The sequence below is a fragment of the Haliotis rufescens genome, unplaced genomic scaffold (genome assembly GCF_023055435.1).
Source record: "Haliotis rufescens isolate VD_foot unplaced genomic scaffold, xgHalRufe1.0.p SCAF_4, whole genome shotgun sequence".
In the NCBI taxonomy this organism is placed as follows: Eukaryota; Metazoa; Mollusca; class Gastropoda; order Lepetellida; family Haliotidae; genus Haliotis; species Haliotis rufescens.
This window is the reverse complement of record NW_025964112.1, coordinates 15,276,123-15,299,073: the sequence shown is the minus strand read 5'-3', so window position 1 is coordinate 15,299,073 and position 22,951 is coordinate 15,276,123. Positions and strand designations below refer to the sequence as shown.

Here is a 22,951-nt window from a genome sequence, read left to right as displayed (position 1 = left end):
GCAAACTAATTCATGTAATTAGTAACGATTGCGAAATAATTGATAAGAATTACATAATGTCCAAGTCACGCGGTCTGCATTATAGGCCCCAATCAGGCACGGTGTACAGTATACGCCCCAATCGGGCACGGTGTACATTTTAGGCCCCAATCAGGCACGGTGTAGTGTATACGCCCCAACCAGGCATGATGTAAAGTATACGCCCCAATCAGGCACGGCGTAGAGTATACGCCCCAATCAGGCACGGTGTAGAGTATACGCCCCAATCAGGCACGGTATAGAGTATACGCCCCAATCAGGCACGGTGTAGAGTATACGCCCCAATCAGGCACGGTATAGAGTATACGCCCCAATCGGGCACGGTGTAAAGTATACGCCCTAATCATGCACGGTGTAGAGTATACGCCCCAATCAGGCACGGTGTACAGTATACGCCCCAATTAGGCACAGTGTAGAGTATACGTCCCAATCAGGCACAGCGTAGACTATACGCCCAAATCAGGCACGGCGTACAGTATACGCCCCAATCAGGCACGGTGTACAGTATACGCCCCAATCAGGCACGGTGTACAGTATACGTCCCAATCAGGCACGGTGTACAGTATACGTCCCTATCAGGCACGGCGTAGAGTATACGTCCCAATCAGGCACGGCGTAGAGTATACGTCCCAATCAGGCACGGTGTACAGTATACGTCCCAATCAGGCACGGTGTACAGTATACGTCCCTATCAGGCACGGTGTACAGTATACGCCCCAATCGGGCAAGGTGTAGAGAATACGCCCCAATCAGGCACGGCGTAGAGTATACGTCCCAATCAGGCACGGTGTACAGTATACGCCCCAATCGGGCAAGGTGTAGAGTATACGCCCCAATCAGGCACGGTGTACAGTATACGTCCCAATCGGGCACGGCGTAGAGTATATGTCCCAATCGGGCACGGTGTATATAGTACGCCCCAATCGGTATAGTGTGCTCCCCAATCGGGCACGGTGGAGAGTATATGTCCCAATCGGGCACGGTGGAGAGTATATGTCCCAATCGGGCAAGGTGGAGAGGACATGTCCCAATCGGGCACAGTGTTGAGTATATGTCCCAATCGGGCAAGGTGTACAGTATACGCCCCAATCAGGCACTGTGTACAGTATGACAAGCATGGATTGCTGAAGGCCTATTCTAACACGGATTTTCACGGGCCGCCTTGATTAAGAACGATTCGTTTTGAAACGGAAGAAATCTAGACTTGCGAAGTATATTAGATTTGCTTTGGAGTTTTCGGATATTTCGGATGTTTTGTTATATTACTTAGAATTTCGATTGCTTAGTTGTGTACCAATAGTAGCTGTATTGTTCGGTTGATGACGTAGCAGCATAATCGACTTGCGTCATGTCAAGTGTTTGAAAGGTAGATATCCGATTGGATGGGGATTTCCTGCACTGCTGTTGTAGTGGCTATAGCTATCCTGTGCCCAGGGCTAGTGCAGGGCTATCTGATGCGGAATAGCCTCTTCCCCTTGGGTGACCTTTGACCTGTCAAGTGTCTTTTCAGGAAGTGTTTGTGTGATTTTGAAGAAATGTTTCTACTGTTAATAATATTATCACCACATTTAACTACGTGCACGGGCCCCACACTCTTAAGGCGCCGCAATTCTCAAGGGAGTTGCGTCCCTTGAGCGTGCAAGAAAACTACGATCCTGGGTTCGAAACCAAGACACGGCTTCATTCAGAGACATAACTAAAAAAATTCCTGCTGTCGCTAGCAGCTATAACGTATGGGTAATCCCTCAGCTCTTTAACATAAATCGACCATGGAGATTCTGGATCAGAATACGTCCCTTGTACCCATTGCTTGTCTAAATGCCGACTGGGGCGGTGGGGTAGCCTAGTGGTTAAAGCGTTCGCTCGTCTCGCCGAAGACTCGGGTTGGATTCCGCATATGGGTACAATGTGTGAAGCCAATTTCTGTTCTGTGTTACCCCGTCGTGATATTGTTGGAATATTGCTGAAAGCGGTGCATAGTCACTGACTAAAGTCCGACCAATAATAAGATCTGGTGGTCACAATTTGTCTGCGTGTACTCTGACCTCGATTATCCAGTCATTATGTCTCCATTCTGATATGATAAATGGAGACTTTATACTCTGGATAATCGAGGATGTGATGGTTCATGCCATCAACCACTGATGTTCCTGGTATAGTTTTGGGGTTTATATTAAAAAACATTGTCCCCAAAATTCTTGAAGAGAATAATTATACTTCAGACTTTTTTTATAAAATGTCTGCCACAAAAAATACATTGTTGCTAGGTGTTTTCTTATTTAAAAGTTCAGGCTTATAGTTTTTGTACACAAATATCTGGTTTTGCAGCTGTTGCTGAAAAAATATCTAATTTCCATACAAAATGCATGAGTCTGACCACCCGATCGATTAAGTCGCCTTTTTTTACCAGAATGTCTCGGTAACTGGGGACCACCGCCCCATGATACATACATTTTATTGAAATGCATTTTTTACACAACGGAGAAGATGTTATGTTATTGTCTTATCCTTGCTAATACTTGGAATTATCGAAATGTCGGTTCATGTGTCGTGATTAATTACAGCTCCACCCCCGTCGGAATTCCGGCTGAATAGGTCCCCAGCAACCCCTGCTTTGTCAGACGAGGCGACTAAGTGGATTGGGTGGCCAATCTGTGTGATAGCGTGCCATCGTACCCGGACGGCGTTGGGTTAGGTGCGAAAACGTGTATTAAGTCACTTTTCAGTTGGTATCCATAACATTTTTATCAGCTTCATAATGAATAAACCGTTTGACACGGTGAGCTATATTTTCCATTCTTGAATCTGTTCTGGACTGGAGTCTTTCGAAAAAATAATGTTATTTCAATCTTGGATTTCAAACATTGTGCATGGCAAAAAATGAAACAAAATTAATTTATGTCTACGGGAAAACGCCACATTGCCGTGTTTTTGAGGTAGCACATGTGATATTGTCAGCGTTGCTGTTTGAATTAGCAACGCGCAGGGACGGATCCAGGATTTCAAAAAGGGAGAGGGGCCGCTTAGGCCATTTGTAACTTCAGTGTGTGTGTGTGTGTGTGTGTGTGTGTGTGTGTGTGTGTGTGTGTGTGTGTGTGTGTGTGTGTGTGTGTGTGTGTGTGTGTGTGTGTGTGTGCGTGCGTGCGCGCGAGAGAGACAGAGAGGGCGTGTGCGTCGAGGTTCAGAGTGTGTGTGTGTGTGTGTGTGTGGGGGGGGGGGGGGGGGGGGGCACACAAAATATCACAAACACTCCTTGTAAACCATTATAAATTTTACATTAACAACCAAATCAACATGTTTTTATTTCAGGTATTGCGCCCAAAATGTCATCAGATATGAAAAAAACGTGGTAGATATCCACCGCCACTGTCGCGTTTATCGAACCAGCAATACATCGCTCCTGATGTATTTCAACATGGAGAGGTGCGGTCGGGTAGCCTAGTTGTTAAAGCGTCCGCTCGTCACGCCGAAGACCCGGGTTCGATTCCCGACATGGGCACAATGTGTGAAGCCAAGTTCTGGTGTCCCCCGCCTTGATATTGCTGGAATATTGCTAAAAGTGGCGTAAAACCATATTCACTCACTCACTTCAACAGGGAGTATGGAGGTTACTTCGTCTGTTACCCCGTGGAGATTCCCTTTAGAACAGGACCCCAGTTATCTGTGCTTTGTCACTCGAGGCGACCAAGTGGATTCCATAGTCGGGTTCTTGGCGTAACTGATTGCGCATCATCATCCCTCGACCGCCTGAGACTTTGCTCATCATATCAATCACCAGTTTGTCTAGTTCACACTCGATTATTTTACATATAGTTGGAATGCTGCTGAGTATGATGTTCATATCAATATCACAGATACAGTTACTGACGTCATTGACGTCCACTATGGTTAAGGGGGTGCGGATGGTCACGTGGTATGAGGCGCCGGAACTCACCACAGAGCTGTGGGTCTCTTGTGTCCGAGGATTCACGGAGCGTTGGTCGAGGCATATATTCCAATTTTGACGCTCTTCTCCAGAGTTCCACACACGTACTGGACGTCATCCAATTGCGTTACACCTATTAGCGTCTTCCCACGCATGACGCTGACTCACCGGGATGTAACTAAAGTATATGTATATATGTGTTAATAAACACCTCCACATCCTGTCACATCTTAGGTGCCAAGTGAGTCAAGTCATTTTTCAAATGTTGAGGTGAAGTGAAATGGGGTTTTACGTCACGTTCAAGAGTATTGCATGTATGTAACGACGTGTATATACAGTAAACTACGTTTGTAACGAACACGCTTATAACGAACTGACGGATATAACGAACTTATTTTTTAGGTCCCGGCCATTCGATGTATATATGCTTTTTATATACTTATAACGAACTACGGTTATTACGAACTAAAATCACTGGTCCCTTTGAGTTCGTTATAACCGTAGTTTACTGTACATGTGTGGTGGGGATGGCTGCTTGGACTAGTCCGGACTAGTGCCAGTGCTAGCCCACTGAAATACCATGCCTCAACATGGATACACCACTCAGATACAATATACTGACACAAAACCGACCAGTCCTTGTTCTATCCCCTAAACGCCGAACGCCAGACAGGGTAACAACACGTACCATCTTGCAACGTCTTTTTGTATGAGTGGCCAACCACCGACCTTCCGCTTCCCGGACAGACGCTCTAACCACTAGACCACGGAGGCGCTCTTTTTCATATGAAGTAGGGGGCACGGGTGGCCCAGTCGTCTAAGCCGCCGCGATTCGCTGTGCAGAGTTGCGTCCCTTGGGCACGCCAGGAACCTATGATTGTTGGTTCGAATCCCGGTTCGTCCCGATTATGTTTCTAGGTTTGTCAGCACCATACCCGTACTCGTGGGTCTCACCGAAGTGGTAAACTTCGGGCTTTCCTCCCACGTTAAGCTGACACGCCGCGATATAACTGGAATACTGTTAAAAGCGGCGTTAAACCAAACTCACCCTCTCATATGAAGTAATGACATTCACATCAGCATCATATTAAATGAACTCTGTCTGAAATGTATTGTTTGACACTGTAAGCTATATTTTCCATTCTTGAATCTGTTCGGGGCTGAGGTTATTCGAAAAAAATAATTTAATGTCAATTTCTTTTCGCAAAACATTACAAGTGTCAAGGAAACATACGACCAAGACTCGAAGCATGAAGTGTGACAAGTGCCTCGTAAAACAAACCTCAATCAGACAAATTGGTCTTCCATCGAGACACTGAAACAAATAAATCTAAGACATCTCGTGTAGGTATATAATTGTTAGGCAAGTCTAGATTTCATCAGTCTCAGGTTAAAAATGAAGATGCCGCCTCCGTGGTCTTGTGGTAGAGCGTCCGCCCGGAGAGCGGAAGGTCCGGGGTTCGATCCCCGGCCGCGTCATACCAAAAGACGTTAAAAGAGGGTACTTGTTGTTACCCTGTCTGGCGCTCGACATTAAGGGGCTAAAACAAGGACTGGTCGGCTCGGGGTCAGTTTGACTGTGTCTGAGTGGGGTATTCATGTTAAACTGCGGCATGGTATCTCAGTGAGCTAGCACTATATATCGGCATCAGTCCGGACTAGTACAAGCAGCCACACAAACACACACACACGTGCATGCACGTCGCTATATAAGTGCAATAATCTTGGACGCGACGTTAAACCCAATTTCACCTCACCTCACCTCACCTCACCTCAAAATGAAGAGATTCTCTGGGTTTCTTCCTAGTTACACACATGGCAAAATGTTAAGCACCCTTTATATTGTCACATATCTCGAACTTCCAGACATCCTTTTTGAAATATCTACATATTAAAATGGATCTCAGCAGTTTTCTATGAATATCCAAGATGCCCCAGATAGCTTTTGTACAGTTGATACAGAGCCGCTATGTTCCTCCAGATGTTCACAAGCACTGAGGGCGGTCGGGTAGCCTAGTGGTTAAAGTGTTTGCTCGTCACGCCGAAGACCCGGGTTCGATTCCCGGCGTTGGAACAATGTGTGAAGCCCATTTCTGGTGTTCCCCGCCGTGATATTGCTGGAATATTACTAAAGTGCAGAGTTGCGGCCCATGAACGCGCCAGAAACCTATGATTATTGGTTCTAGTCCCGGTCGCCCTGATTATGTTTCTAGGTTTGTCAGCACCATACCAAAGTGGTAAACGTCTGAGACCTGCATCACTTCGGACTTTAAGCTGCTGTGACAAACCAATATCTTGCTTTATCTTGCTCAGATTGGGCTTTTTACGGATCAGCGTAGACTTGCATAAGTCTCTAGGGTAATCCTTATCAGTTTGAACAATACTTTCTAGATTATATAAATGATAAGAACAAATTGTCCCTACAAAAGAATGACGGACTGACGTCCGTTCTGAGCGCTTATTAAGACCTGCCTATTATAACGATTGTTCACCCATGGACTTACCATGTATTCAATACAGCCTTGGAGCAAGGCTATGGCCACCGTACTGTAACGTCTGGAATATTGCTGACTTCGTCTTAAAATAGCATTCACTTCCTCTATGATCCTCGGTTTTATTGAGTATGCGTATTTCCTACTGTGAAGGTTTGCTTACATACCACTTTGTATACAAACACACAAAACAATTTATGGACAACAACTTCTTTAATACTGTGAAGGGGGCGTTTCGATACAGATCCTTATACCGTTGACATGCAGTATTAAAGATGTTGTTTTCCATAAATTGTGTCCACTTTGTCATCCGTCAACTTCTAAGAGTGAGTGAGTGAGTGAGTATGGTTTTACGCCGCTTTTAGCAATATTCCAGCAATATCACGGCGGGGGACACCAGAGTGAGTGAGTGAGTGAGTGAGTGAGTGAGTATGGTTTTACGCCACTTTTAGCAATATTCCAGCAAAATCACGGCGGGGGACACCAGAAAATGGGCTTCACTGTCACATTGTACCCATGTCGGGAATCTAACCCGGGTCTTCGGCGTGACGAGCAAAAGCTTTAACCACTAGGCTACCCGACCGCCCCCCAACTTCTAAGAAATGCCTATCAAACAAATCACACTAAACAAGCTCACTGAGATTTAATTATGTCGGTAACATGTGTGCAGTTTGTTTGTTGTTTACGTCGCTTCTCAGCACTATTCCAGATACATGACGGCGGTCTGTAAATAATCGAGTCTTGACCAGATAGTCCAGTGATTGACATCATGAGCATCGGTCCACGCAATTGGGATACGATGACATGCATCAACCAGGCCAGCGAGCCTGACCACCAGCCCGTCCCTTTAATCGCCTCTTACGGTAAGCATAGTCGTCTTTTTCGGCAAGCATGGGTTGCTGTAGGCCTATTCTGACCCGGATTTTCACGGGCGTATCGGTATCGGTCTTGACCATTTAAACTAACTAAAACGTAAACAGATATTTATATGAAAATTCACGTGAGGACCATATGACAACACGTGTTTAAAGTGTAGATTTGACTATCTGAACTAAGACGAATTTTAATTCTGGATACCCGTATCATCAACGATATTGCATGGTTTTTTTTATGCCGCCAACACCTGATCTATCACTAGTCTGTATATTTACATTATTCCGTGTTGATAAATTGTTTTCGCATTGTTTACAATACATATTATAATAATAGAAGCCATAATAAATATTGATAGGCTTTAATATGAATGAGTCCTTAGCCATGTCGATTGTGAAATTAAATATCCTTTGAATATATACATTATATACCATGATGAGAATAATTTATATCCATGAAACCACTGGATGATTCAAATTAACTTCATACAGAGTGATTATATTGTCAGATTCGACCGTGTTGACAACGGCAGATATAAACATTACATCACAACAGCACGTGTTGTTGAAATTGACAACAATCAACCTGACCACTGTAACGGGATCACGTATAGGCAGTTTAATGTCATCGATCAGTCAAGAAAATCGTGACCAAAATGTTTTGAAATATAAGCCTATGAATCAGAAATTGCGAAATTCTCGCCAGGAGGCCTGTGAAGCTCCCACTGCGTTCAAGCCGACGTTCACAGTCTGACTCACCTCGCGCGACTGTCACCAGGATCAACTCACGGGCTGTTATAGTGGTCTATAAATAGTAACATTAATCTATTATCATAATATATCCCATGTAAGGAAAATAATACCGACACTCATCCAATCAGCGCCGAGGATTCCCACAAGCGACGATTTATCTTATTGGTCAATGAACATTCCTCAGATTCCTTTCGTCTGTAAACGGGCTTTCCATTGGCTGGTTTTCTACGTTCACACAACCGTGTATGCAATGGCGAGTGTTTAACGATAGAGTGTATAGTCTGTAAGTCTGCGTTGACAGCGAGTTGTGTTGATCCTTGTTGCTTCATGTCTGAGTCGAGGTGACGAAACTTGCCGGTTGCTACTGTTTCAGCCATAGGGCAAAAATGGATGTATTACCAAGTGGGAATATTTTCCGGGAGCTGCAAGTTGTCCACGACACCGGTTACTTTAGCTCTCAGCCATCGCTTGAAGACACTTGGCAACAGGTTGGGACTTGAAACTCATATTTGTGTGTTACCTTTAATTCGTGCGTTGCGCGTTTGCTATCTGCTTGATATATGTCATAACACACGGTCATATGGCATATTTAGGTCATAAGCCAGATGACATCTCATATCGACCCGGAACATAATGTTAAATACATCCTGAAGTTGAAATTAGTATGACAGACGTGACTTACATTTTGACAGATCACGCCATATTTAGTCAAGGGGGTATAACAGTCATGATATGTGTCATATTTTTCAAATTGTATATCATCATGATAAATCAACCAACCACGCATCATTGCATTAGCATTCCACTGTTATGTTTATTAAGCAGATGATATTGAATGCTATATATGTGTGGTAACTATATCCTGTCTGTTTTGCAGGAAGGGAATAACTCATTGCACTCTCTTCCAGTTCCTATATTCCCCAACCAGTAGTTGTTGGTGTATAAACGACATATATACTGTACAAACATACATACATCACGTGTATTGTACTCACTGGTGTTATCAACAAGTAGGAAGTGGTTGGTGTCAATATCTGACAGTGATTGACTGATTTCCGCGTATACCCCAACATCCTCAACAAAAACATGCGTTCACTTCAGATCAAGGGGCTATGTGTTTTTGATTTCTCTAATAGTTGCTATATATTTATGCCAACCAGGAGGCTTGTCTGGTAGTGATGTTTTTGTTAGGACAGTCACAATTTTATGAAAAGCAACCCTTTTAATCATAAATGTGATATCACAATCATAACAATCATTTCATTATGTTTTTGATTTTTAAAGATGATGATGATGATGATGATATATATATAGTTAATAAGTCAAAGAATAGTCATGTGTAGATCTTGTCATTTGAGTCATTTGTTTCAAACTGAATATGTATTAATGATGAGGTCAGTGACATTGGAATTTCCTTCTTATCCTTCCTTCTACATTCAGGTTTAATGACAAATAAAGTGGCAATTCTCTTTAAGTGACATCTTTCATAGGGCCAGCTGAATAACGAGAAGCATGACTCATGGCAATATACATGATATACATACCACATGCAAGGCAGTGACAGCTGGGAATATGACTGCTGACAGTGGTATAAGCACTTGTATATTCATTTCTCTTGCTGAGAGGGTGATGCCAATTTCGGTGTTTATAAACACAGAGTCTACAATATATATTGTACAGTTGTAACTTAGTAGGACTGTAGTTGACAAAATTGACATTATTGAGAAATTGTTGAACAGTGTTGTGAACTGTTAGTATTTCATGAAAGGTCTTTGTATCCTAGAATTTTCCTAATTTGATCCTGTTATGTGTATGATGAGATATGCAATTTTGATAATTTGATGACAAAAGGGAAATTGGAATGTTTAATAATGTGATAATCATTTAGATGGGAATTCTTATAATTTCATTATTTACAAACTTTACTTACAAATATTATCATATTTAGGAAAATACCAAAATGGAATTTCGTTTTCAGATGACTTACATGAATGGTATACAGTAAATCATTTATCTAGACTGCCGGAATCACACCACACTGCAAATGAATGTCAAAGCATGTCAAAGCTATCAAAATATTCCAGAGTAGTATCTATAGTGAAAGATCAAACCCTTCATGACCTGCCAAGGTCAAAGGTTAATATACTATAGATGTCAGGGTCATCTTCACACAGACAGGCCCTGTCTGGTAATAACGTCCCATATTACCACAGAGCTGTTTATAGTGCATAGCATGCCTCATGCCCTGCAGAGCGTACCATGTGCATAACATCTTCCCAGCAGCCCATTCCGTGCTGCTCCATACAACGGATCTATTGCCATGGAATGCATGGCTCAATGGTGCAAGTAACTCCTAACTGCAAGGAACGTTTCAGCGTAGGTCTCTATGATCCTGCATAGCAAGTGCCCCCTGCAGACTGGAGTGTGCATCCTTCATCATGGCGTACATTCCTCCCCATCCTCTGGGGGGAGGGGGATTAGCCTTGAGCCAGTAGGGATGTAAATTGGCAGATAGGGGTGATGGTATGTGGTGTGCAAGTGAATTTGGAGTGCATGATTTTGGTAGTAGTTTGTGAGAGTGATGAGTACAGAGGGAAGGGGGATGGTGGGGAAATAGGGTGGGGGACTCATCATGCTCATAGGTCATGCTGGTGTGGAGTTTTTTTGGGTTTTTTTTGTTGTTTAATGCCGCACTCAATTATATTCCAGCTAAATGACAGCAGTCTGTAAATAATTGGCTCTGGACAAGTAAACCCAGGGACTGACATCCTCATCTTCCCAAAGCAAGAGAGTTAACTGACGATAAAAGTCCAGTTTCCACGCTTGCCGAACTAGGCTGGAATATCAGAGTTCTATTTTGTCTGGATAACGAGTCTATGAATACTCCAATCAAAATCGACATCTGGTTTATAAACTGCCATGCAGATTTCAGTCGATTACAGGATTTGCAAAGCATGTTTACCATCATCTCGGCATCAACATATATTTTCAAATCCTTTCATGTCTTTAATCAAGGTGCTCCAGTAATTTGATGCACTTTGAAAGTAAAAACCCGTTTTATCACAATATTGATCTTGATTATCGATCAGATCGCTTTGACTGGGTGCAGCCATTTTGTTTGAAGCCAATGCAAGTATGGTATGTGGAATCTGATTGGTCAATAGGAGTAACATAGAAGGGACATAACTTGTAATAGCCACAGGTGGCATTACGATCGGGCCACAAAATTCCAGTGTAGGAAACTGGACTTTTAACTCGCAGTTAACTCCCTTGCCTCAGGAAGATGGACGTCGATCCAGTTTGGGGACAGTGACATGGTATCACCCAGGCCTGAATGCCCTATCCCTGTAGTCTCCTCTTTTGACATGCACAGGTTGCTGGGAACCTTTTTGAAAAAAGGGATGCACAGTATTCCCAAGCCATGATGTAACTTGGCCAAGTGCACAGTTAGCGTGTAAGGTGTTTGAAAAAGTGCAATATGCCCACCACACTGAAACACAGTCCCAGCAGCAAGGATGCTGTGCCACAGATAAGTTGGACCCCTGCTGCCTCACAGTGTTTAATTTGGTTGGCATAACCATATTATGTTTGTTTGTTGTTTAACGCCGCACTCAGCAATATTCCAGCTATGTGACGGCGGTCTGTAAATAATCAAGTCTGGACCAGACAATCAAGTGGTTGACAACATGACTATGATGAGCATTGATCCACGCAATTGGGATCAATGACATGCATCAAATCAGCGAGTCTGACCACCCGATCCCGTTAGTCGCCTCTTACGACAAGCATAGTCACCTTTTATGGCAAGCATGGGCTGCTGAAGACCAATTCTACCCCGGATCTTCACGGGTCTCTCCATATTATGAGACGATGCAGTCTACATTACGTGCCACGGTTCATTCGGATCGCAAATCAAATGATTCCATGAAACCAATCTGTGTGATTTTATTATTGCAAACCTGCTTGACCAAATGAATATCCATTTTGAGTTGGACTGAAAAACAAAAGTGGTTGTCCCTCGTTAGATCCAATTAACACCATCTCCCTGCTCCTTGCTGCCTCCAAGGGATGCAGGTGGGAGCACAGGTGTATTTGTGTGCTTCTGTCATGAGCAGTTCAGCAGGTGTAGGTAGGGAAGAAGTCACGGCAGGATTCCAGGCAGCCTGGATTACAGGATTGTGAAATCTAATCAGACCTTTGTTTGGGAGGTGATTAATGCACTGCTCACTGCGGTGTGTTGTGTTAGTAGGTAAACAAGGTTATCCACTGTGTGTATTGTTGTAGAGATGAGGCATCTTGTTAACATAAGTGAGGAATTATTTGATGTTCGGGGTAAGGTAATGGTATAAGCAGAGTGAAAGTGTTGCTTTGCCATATGCATGGTAAAACTTCCTAACAGCAGCACGCATCTTTGGGTTGACTAGTTGTAGGAAACAGGACCTGGGTGCCGTTGTACAAAGCCATCTTAGTGCTAAGGTGATCGTAACTCCCATACCTTAACATAGACTTACGAGAGTCATAGCACTAAGGTTGTTTTGTACAACGGCACCCAGTGCCTTTGAAAAATGCTGGTCTCGCAGAATATAACTGTGAAAACATATCGTAAAGCATTTTCACACATTCACATACAAACAGCACTTCTGTCATTCATTCCATTAAATTTGTTAAGGGTGAACCAAATAACAAAACTGACATTTTATATTTGCAAGCTGATCAGTCCATCTTGGTTTTAGAGTTACTGCCCCTGATGAATTTCAATTTTATCAGTGTTTTAGAAGAACCATCTTCATTTTTTAGGAATATAATGTCACAAACAAATAATGAAATCCTTACCATACTTATGATGAATGTTGTATTAAAATTGAAAAATTAGTTGAAACCTAAATAGTGAAGAAGTCAGCCTACAAACAGCTGTAATGTTTACAGCTGTGAAACAGCTGAGGCTGATTGTCCTAAATCCTCTGTTGTTCATGCAATAAGTATGAAGGAGTGATGAATAATTAACAGCACCCATTAACAGCCACTGTCTGTGGGATTAAACAAACAACGCTGACAGCAGGGTGGCGCTTGGGGGCTGATAATCATCCCTGTTGATAATCATTTATCGCAAGCAAACAGGTGACAATCTTATTTCGTAATGTTAATAGAAAACCTTACAATGTTAACCATTGTCCCAGTGGCTTGCTCCATTACATGGTTAAAAGATGTGTGTGGGTGTTGAGGTTGTTAATTGATACATTGTGTTTTGACATTGTTAGTCCTTGTACATAGTCTATTTCATTGTTACAATATTATACAAGATGTCGATTTCGTTGTTACAACATTGTACAAGATATCTACTTCATTGTCTATTTCATTGTTATTATGTTGTACAAGATGTCTATTTCATTGTTATAATGTTGTACAAGATGTCTATTTCATTGTTATTACGTTGTACAAGATGTCTATTTCATTGTGACTGTTGTTCATTTCAGCCATATGATATTAATGTGACACATTGGGGTTTCTTGAGGGATAATCTATGTAAAAGGCCAGCCAGGTCTTGATCATGATGATAATTATAAAACTAATTTGCCACAGTGACTAATTATGTTTCCAAATGTACAGAGAGGAAGTCTTTATGAAAGGATGTTTAAATGTGCTTGATAATTACCATAGTAACGTGTCATGTCTTTGCTTGTCCATTCAAATACGACATAAGTGATGTTCAGTGTTGTTAGGAGTTCGAAGGACATAGGGTCATATTGTTAGGTGCACTTATCTGTTTCATATTACAGAGCAGCATCATTAGGTACGAGTGAACACTGAGAGCATGTGCAATTTGTGGATTTAAAGTTCACTGGAAGGTCGTAGTGGAATGATGGTGATCACATTTATCTCAACTGAATTTAATCCAAGATCCTGTCAAATAAGGATTAATAATATTGATAAAATGAGAATCATTAAATGCCTTGATCTAAATGGTTCAGGGTTGTCGAGAACTTTTAAAAGAGGTCACAACATTTAGTTTGTCATGCCTAAATTTGGTCTAAATGTCACTTCCAAGTGAAGGTCCTGGTTAGAATTGGCCTTCAGCAACCAAACTCGATGGTCTGACTCACTGATTTGGTTGATGCTCATCATCGTATTCCAGTTATGTAGATCGATGTTCATAATGTCATTCACTAGATTGTCTGGTCCAGACTTGTTTGTTCTTTTACTTTGTCATATAGTTGCAACAGGGAACGGTTAAATCTCACTTGTTATAGAAGTTCAGAATGATGAAAATTGTCAAAGTGTAAAATGAATTTATTTGTTTTAGTATTAAATTTTGTAGTTTATGGAGTCAAAATTACAAATTAACAGATTGAAAAAATTATAGTGTTTTATTTATGTTTATTTATTTTGATTAGTTTTATCTTGAATTCCTCCATGTCATAGACTCCGAGCAAATGTTTTGAAGTGGTATGACCAAACGTAAAAAGGAAAAGTACAGAGTGAAGTGTACGTGAGGGATTGGTGTTTGAGCATGTCTTGATCGTATCCCCCACAAGGAACAGAGGTAAATAACATGGGCAAAGAAGACGTTGATCCTGCATTAGAAATGTCAATATGGGCATAGGTATAAGATGCCAGTTTCTATGTGCGGTGGCTGCGTGTGCAAACAGGAGCACAGTGAATGCGCAATTTGCGTTTGAACTGCCAGCATGCATTAAGAGGTCTGCCGTACCTGCTGAACTTGAAGTTAGGAGAACATGATTGTATGTTTGATTTGAGGTCATTGGTTCAATTGCTTCCTGATACAGGATGTACATTTCGTATGTGTGTACATTTCGTTGTGGTAACATGTCAATAACAACTTGTCAAATGTAAGTCATTTATGGGGGCTATATATCATGATATGTGTGTTGGTTGATAAATTGGATTCAGATATAAGTATTTCTTTCTAAAAAAGGGCTCATTATTCCAACTTAGTTTTCTTTGTTGGTTGTAAGAAGATAGTGTAATTGGCGATTGATTGGTCAGGTTCTGTGATGATGTATCATCAAACGATTCTTGGATGTTGATCGTGATACTGTCAACCATTTTTTTGCCATAACAAGACTCAGATATACAACAAAAGAAGTTAACGACCACCCGATTCTTTCCCGATCTGCCACTAACTATGGTAGTATAAAAGAATGAGGTGGTCCTTTACTTTTTTTGGAGTAGTATATTCACAGTTTGCCATGATATAGCTGGAATAGTGCTGACTGTACATCATGCAACAACTTGATCATTGTTTGTAGTGGTAGCACCATTTTGTGGATACGAGTAGAAATCTATTGAATTTAGGCTTTGAAACAATTATGCAAAAGATAAAAAGGATTTCCTTTCAAACAGCTGAAAACATTACGGAAGCTGGTGACTTGTGTGATGGTGATAGCCTCATCATTTCTATCACCTGACCAATAAAACATACAACTAATGCTCAAGTAATTGCCTTGATCTTGTTCAGCATTGTGAGAAGATGTTCATAACACCTTGTCCATTTCACATCTTGACAGTGATACATAGAGCTTGCATTTCACCCTGAAGCACCATGTTTATTGGTTGGGGACAGTTTGTTATTTAGATTGTCCAGTGTCACAAAAGCCTAATATCTCCCCCCCTGAGCTTCGCTCATGTTTCTCCGAGCCGAATGACCTGACCCCTTGACCTGCAAACGGACAGTGAAATAAACTAAGACAAGTAATTACCTATAATACAATGGGGCAGTTGGTTTCCCTGGAGCAATGAATGGGCAATCTGGCCTTGCACTGTTTGACCAGATTGCTTGACCAAGCAGAATCACAGGACACTGGTCATTGTAGTCAATGAGGTGTGACTGGTCACTGAACCATGGTCAATGACAGGCCAATACACGGTGGTAGACTTATCTCAACACTCTCTGCATGGATCAAAGGTGATCACTGTCTCCATGCTTCATGGACTGACTGCTGTTGTCATTAAAGATTCAAAAGTAAACTGTTTCTTAGAGGCATTGTGAAATGAAGTATTGATTATTGGTTTAAGGACCATAGTTCTCATAAGTTTAAATTGAATTTAAATTTAAAGACCAGTAACCTTATAGGTTTCCACAATGTCAGAAGAGAAATGAAGCTATCGTTAATTGATGAGATGAGTCATTAGTTTAAAAAAACGCCTCTGTGGTCTAGTGGTAGATCATCTGCCTGGAGAGCAGAAGGTCTGCAGTTCGATCCCCTGGAGCGTCACACCTAAAGACGTTAAAAGATGGAACTTGTTGTTACCCTGTCTGGCGCTTGGCATTTAGGGGCTAAAACAAGGACTGGTCAGCTCGGGGTTATGTTAAATTGTGGGATGTTACAAATGGGCATCAGTCCGGACTAGTACAAGCAGCCACACACACTTGTGCATGCACGTCGCTATATAAGTCCAATATTCTTGGACAAGACTTTAAACCCAATTTCACCTCACCCCATTAGTTTAAAAACCAAGTATGCATCAGTAATCAGGGCCAATAAGGTTCATAAGATGAGATATATTTATTACAAAAACATACTTACAATCAATTTACATAACTATGCTTGTCCTAGGAGGCGACTAACGTGATCGGGTGGTCAGGCTCGCTGACTTGGATGGTGCATGTCATCGTATCCCAATTTCCTAGATCGAAGCTCATGATGGCAATCACTGAATTGTCTGGTGCAGACATGGTTATTTACAGACTGCTGTCATGCAGCTGGAATATTACTGAGTGCGGCATTAAACAACTAACAAACAACGCCACACTCAGAAATATTCTGACTTGGACGGTGCATGTCATCGTATCCCAATTTCCTAGATCGAAGCTCATGATGTCAATCACTGAATGGTCTGGTGCAGACATGGTTATTTACAGACTGCTGTCATGCAGCTGGAATATTACTGAGTGCGGCATTTAACAACTAACAAACAACGCCACACTCAGAAATATTCCAGCTATATGAAGGCGGTCTGTAAATAATTGAGTCTGGACCAGACAATCCAGTGATTGACAATTAAAATGTCGTTGTATGATATCCTGTTCAATCAGTAGGACTAATGCTTCCTTCACGCCAACCTTTCACAACATCAGAATAATTTGTACGTATTATATTCTAATCCTATCGATACAGATAAATGAACCCAACAAAATGGAGATGTCAATGAGGCACTGCACAGTGTATAGAAAGGGGATAAATAGCCCATTGTATTGAGACCGATGTGTATCATACTGTGGTCACTTTAAGGCTGCTTGTCAACAACTGTGGTCAGTCAGGCATGAATTCCCAAGGGCCTGTTGTGACTACCGATCGATGTTCAATGACCCTTGCAGTTCCAACACATTTATAATTCATGTTCTTGTGGCCACCATTACTGTTAGGGGCCCTTGATATGAATAAATGTCGTGTTGATACTCATGTGATTTTCCTGTAGGTGTTCATATTCCCCAAGTGTCACAAGGTTGAAATGACTATGCATGCTCAGGTATTTATGTTTGATCCATGAATATGGATCCTCTATTGTTCACTAGATGGATCCTTGGGGAACGGTGGTTGACATGTTTCTCAAACCTGTAATGAAAGTTTTAAGGAAAAGCTACCATGGGAAACAAAGCTATACACGACTATCAGCATGAATTGTGTAACGTAGACGCACACATACATACACACGTTCATCATAAAACCAATACAGTGATACTGTTAAGCTTACTATTCCAAGGGCGGTCAGGTAGCCTAGTGGTTAAAGCGTTTGATCGTCACGCCGAAGGCCTGGGTTAGATTCCCGACATAGGTACAGTGTGTGAAGCCCATTTCTGGTGTCCCCCGATGTGATATTGCGGGAATAATGCTAAAACCATACTCACTGACACTTTCTATTCCAAATGAATCTGGATAATAGTGTATGATAAAGGTGAGCCATGTCATGGCCTGTCTGTTGACTACATATCCAGGTGAGCTACAGTGGCACTATTTTTTCAAAGGTGGCACTTTTTTTCAAAGATTTATTCAGAATTACAAGAACACATTGGAAACATTGTCCCTTTTATTATATGAGGCTGTTTCCTGCAGTAGTGGTAGTTGTACAGGAGGTCCAGATTGACAGGAGTTCTGTTTCCAGTCAAATGTTATTATTACTGACAGTGGTGTTTTCCCATAAACTCATCCGTATTAACAAATCCTGGGTACAAGTAATGTTCCGTTATACATGTGTAAGCCATGTACATGGGTATATATGCATGTGTGTTGGGTCATGAGCATGCTTACGGATATGCTCAGTTCCAGATTAGACCTGTGAAGATCCGGGTTAGAATAGGTCTTCAGCAACCCATGCTTGACGTAAAACTATGCTTGTTGTATGAGAAGACAACTGGGATCTGGTGGTCAGGCTTGCTGACTTTGTTGGTGCATGTCATCATATCCCATGGTGTGGATCGATGCTTACGATATCAATCACTGGATTCTGTGGCCCAGACTCAATTATTTTCAGACCGCTGTCATATAGCTGGAAAATTACTCAGTGCACCTTTAAACAACAAACAAACAGTTTCCAGATTAGCAGGATCCGGATTAGCAAGGTTCCAGTTTGTCTTTTTATAAATAAACTATTAGCAGTTTTGTATTTTTGTTCGTTTGCCTATATACAACCCAAAGACTCCACCCCCCAAACACACACATGAAAGTTTTTTCATTCATGAGCAATTTAATAATTGTATGAAAGTTTTTATTATAGTTTCAATGATTTCTGGAATAAACTTCAGCCTTAAGCATGTTAAGGATCCAGCATTAAAGGTTTTTAATGTCTTCATAATGACAAACAAGTTTTTCCAATTACTCTTAAATCTAACACTCATCCCAAAATGGCCTAAAATTGCCTTGATCTCTTTAGCTAATGCAAATTAATCGGCTTGGTCTTATAAAGCATGATTAGGAGTCATAAAGCAATTCCCCAGAGTATTCAAATGATGGATGTCGTAGATAACAGTCTCTAAAAGTGGGCACAAATTGTGGTCTGAGCATCATGTAGAAAAAACCTCCATGTGTACTTTGCCTTCTGGGAACTCTCCAGTTTCTGAGCAGTTCATTGTTTGTGGGCAGATTATAGTGTTTACTCTTCAGTAGCAACTTTTACAGTATTACCCAAGGCTGTAATTACTGTGTTTATGTTTGGCCAAAGTGTTATGTAAATATTGTTGTAATGTACTTTTATGTTTAAACAGTCTTACAAAGTATCTGGAGTAATTAGATATGAATATTCATTAAGATATTGTATGCCTTGTTTTACATTTATTTTGGTTTTCTTGTTGGTGAAACATGGATGGACTTACACTTTTTTGTTTTGGTTCCTGTAACCATGGTAATGTTTCTTTTATAAATCAGTATTTATCATCATCATGATCATGAATTTACGTTTGGTGTATTAAGCGGTGATGGTTATATTAGGAAGTTGATTGTGATTCCTGTGACAGTGTCGTGGGTCTGAATTGGGGCAATGTACAAACATCACCTGATGTGAACAGAATGAGATACAGTGAAACCTTGTTATTCAGGACACTGTTAATCTGGACGCTGGACGCAGTATACACAGGGCATTACTCCGACTCACAATTATGATTTTGGGTTACCATTCAGATTAACAAGACTTCAGTGTGCAGGCTGAAAAAGTTTTACTCCCACTTGTTTGTTAGTAGTTTAACGCCACACTCAGCAATATTCCAGCTACATGATTGCAGTCTGTAAGTAATTGAGTCTGGACCAGACAATCCAGTGATTGACATCATGAGCTTTGATCCACGTAATTGGGATTCAATGACATGCGTCAACCAAGTCAGAGAGCCTGACCACCAGATCCCATTAGTCGCTTCTTATGACATGCACAGTTGCCTTTTACAGCGAGCATAGGTTACTGAAGACTTATTCTAACCTGGATCTTCATAGGTGCATGGAGAGGTGACCGTGATGGACAGAAGTACACCTACAGTACATTAGGGTTGACCATGTAGCAATGTGTCAGTGTCAATCAACTGCCAATCACACTTGTGTAAGATGTACGCTTGACATATCTTGTATATATCAGTCAGTTTGTGGGATAGGCTCGGGGCTGTTCCAGGTATCGCGGGTCAAGTATCTTGTCTAAACTTGTCAATAGTAAGACTTGTCACAAGTCCAAAACAGGAGTTTGTGCTGAGGTTCTGGAGCGTAATAAAGGTTATTTTCAGTGTCTTTAAAAGAAACTCTTTTTAGAACTTGCATCTCTACTGTACGCTGAATAATATAGCCTCTCAATGTAACCTACCAAAGAATACTCAGTATCATCATCTAGTCATTTCAGTGTCAAAGGAGTGTTGATTTCAAGCAAGGATAAGCCGGGACAAAGTGTTGCAATACCCAGAAGAGTAATCGCCATTTCAATAGAGCTACAGCTTGAATGCTTAGCCTACTGGTGAATAACAAATGTATTTGATTCAGTCAGAGGCTTGTCAGTTTGGGATGAGAATAAAAAGAAAATTTCATGATTTCAAACATAGAAAATAAAACTTGAACAACTTTGAACATAGCATGTTTCAATTGCATATCCCACAAATAAATGCCATCAAAGGTATGTACATTGATACATACATGTTATAACAAACCCCAAAATGCTTCAGGACGCAGGATTGTCAATTGGGGGACAGGGAAATGTTACTGCCCATACACAAACCTATCCTCTGAAATTTCATAAACACTAAGTGCAGCAGCTTATATTTTTGTGATAAGATAAAACAGGTATTATGTTTCAAGATATAAATGAGCTTTTTGTTTTACGCATTGATCTGAAAACTTTATTTTGAATAACACTGGCCACTGGATCTCAGTTTATCATGTTTAATAATTCTTGTCAGTTTATGTTTCAAAACTATTTATGATAATATGAATCTCCAATCGTCATTACAGTGAGATTGAGATTAAGATGGAATAACAACACAGTGAAAATATTTTGAAAATTTAGGGAATTTTGCATCTAAAATGGAATTTATCAATTTCTGTCATTGATAACATGTTTGTGTGCACTCACTGATTCACTGGTGTTATATAACCAGTAGCAAATATTTGTTCCTTTTGTGATTACCAGGGTCCTTTTTGCTTGGCTGAGCTCTGATAGTAGCACAGCATTCCACACACGTAATGAGCTCAAGGAATGGCTAAATGAGCTATGACAGCATGCAAGCTATGCAAGACACAATCATGGCCCAGTCATAGGGTCAAGGTCATGGGCACTTGAAGAAATTCCTTTTTGGATAGATCATTTTCTGATAATGTTGATCTTGATTTTGAAAGATGAATTTTAATACAACTATATATCTGTTTAACTCTTAACAGTATTTGTTTCCTATCTGGCTGGTTGTTGAACATGTTGTTATTGTCTTTAATATTTCATAAGTATACATAATCTCAGACATTCAGCCTGCCAGATATACTCTTTTGGTTTAGCACTACATGACTAGAGATGCATGTTCAACCATTACTGGGGGCGGTCGGGTAGCCTCGTGGTTAAAGCGTTCGCTCATTACGTCGAAGACCCGGGTTCCATTCCTGACATGGGTCCAATGTGTGAAGCCCATTTCTGGTGTCCCCCGCCGTGATATTGCTGAAATATTGCAAAAAGCGGCGTAAAACCATACTCACTGACTCACTCATTCAACCATTGCTGTAACTGAATGAAGCTATGATGTCATTACTAATAACGATGTCATATTTCAACTTATTTTCTTCCATGTTTTACAAGGCACAGTAGTGTAGCCTAGTGGTTGAAACTAGCACTCCTCAGTCCAAATGCCCGGGTTCGATTCCCTGCTGAGTACAAAGTGTGAAGCCCATTACTGGTGTCCACCGATAGGACAATATTTTGGAAAAAAAGGACACAAATATTTAGCATTTTGTCAACTTTTCTTTTGTACATATGCAGATTCATAAAACGGAACAATATTCTAATTTGGCCTCAGTAATTATTTTGGAAAAAAAGGACACGAATATTTAGAATTTTGTCAACTTTTCTTTTGTACTTATGCAGATTCATAAAACGGAACAATATCCTAATTTTGCCTCAGTAATAATTAGACTTTTGTACTCTTCTGTGAGTAGTGATAATGGTTGTGGTGTCAGTTTACCATTAGGCGAATACATGTAAACAGATCAAACAGCTTGCCACCAATTTGACAAGATCAGGTGTTGTCAGGTGTAATTAGAAATTTTAGGAAGTGTCTTTATCCATATGAACAAAACCTGATACCTTAATGAAATGAAGGACGGTCTTGGTGGATCCGGACTACCATGGATCATCATTGATAAGCACAATAAAAGCATGTTGCTAATGAAGACAGCATCACATGGGGTATTGAAAATCACAATAAAGATAGCATGCATCTAAGATGTCATATAAGTACCGGTAAAAGGCTGTGTTACTGGAAGATAACAACAATATCTCGCTGCTCATCAGGAAGTGAGATATTGATTCTGATGGTGTTGTTGTAGCTTCTACAGGAAACAGATGGAAAATGATTTACTTTCTGAGGAACGTCGCATCTTGTAGCATTATCACAATAAAGCCTGTTTCTGACATTTGACAAAGTGCTTTTGACTTCTATATGCTCTTATTCTGTGTAAAAAATAATACGATGGGTTATGTATGGTTTGTAAGTTTGAAGATAAATGTTTATGTAACTAGTTTTTGCTTTGCTATAGATTGATATGTTGTTGAAAACTTTTTGCTCCTTTCTTTAAATATGCTACCTATGATAAATATTCTGAAGTTACCTTTCATTCTAAGACATGTAATAAGATCATTGCATTTAAACCATTGATACAATGGCTGAATCTTGGAAAGATTTT

The 22,951-nt window shown here is 40.8% G+C and overlaps 1 protein-coding gene across 1 annotated transcript in view; it reads left to right on the top strand.

Annotated features, from left to right (window-relative positions):
- Window positions 1–8,313: 8,313 nt before the first annotated feature.
- The window catches only part of LOC124140509 (Krueppel-like factor 6), a 39,538-nt gene continuing 24,900 nt past the window's right edge, over window positions 8,314–22,951 (top strand). The window contains exon 1 of the mRNA XM_046508115.2: window positions 8,314–8,569. Coding sequence (XP_046364071.1) covers window positions 8,468–8,569 — 102 coding nt within the window. The 5' untranslated portion in view covers window positions 8,314–8,467. The remainder of the gene's footprint in view (window positions 8,570–22,951) is intronic.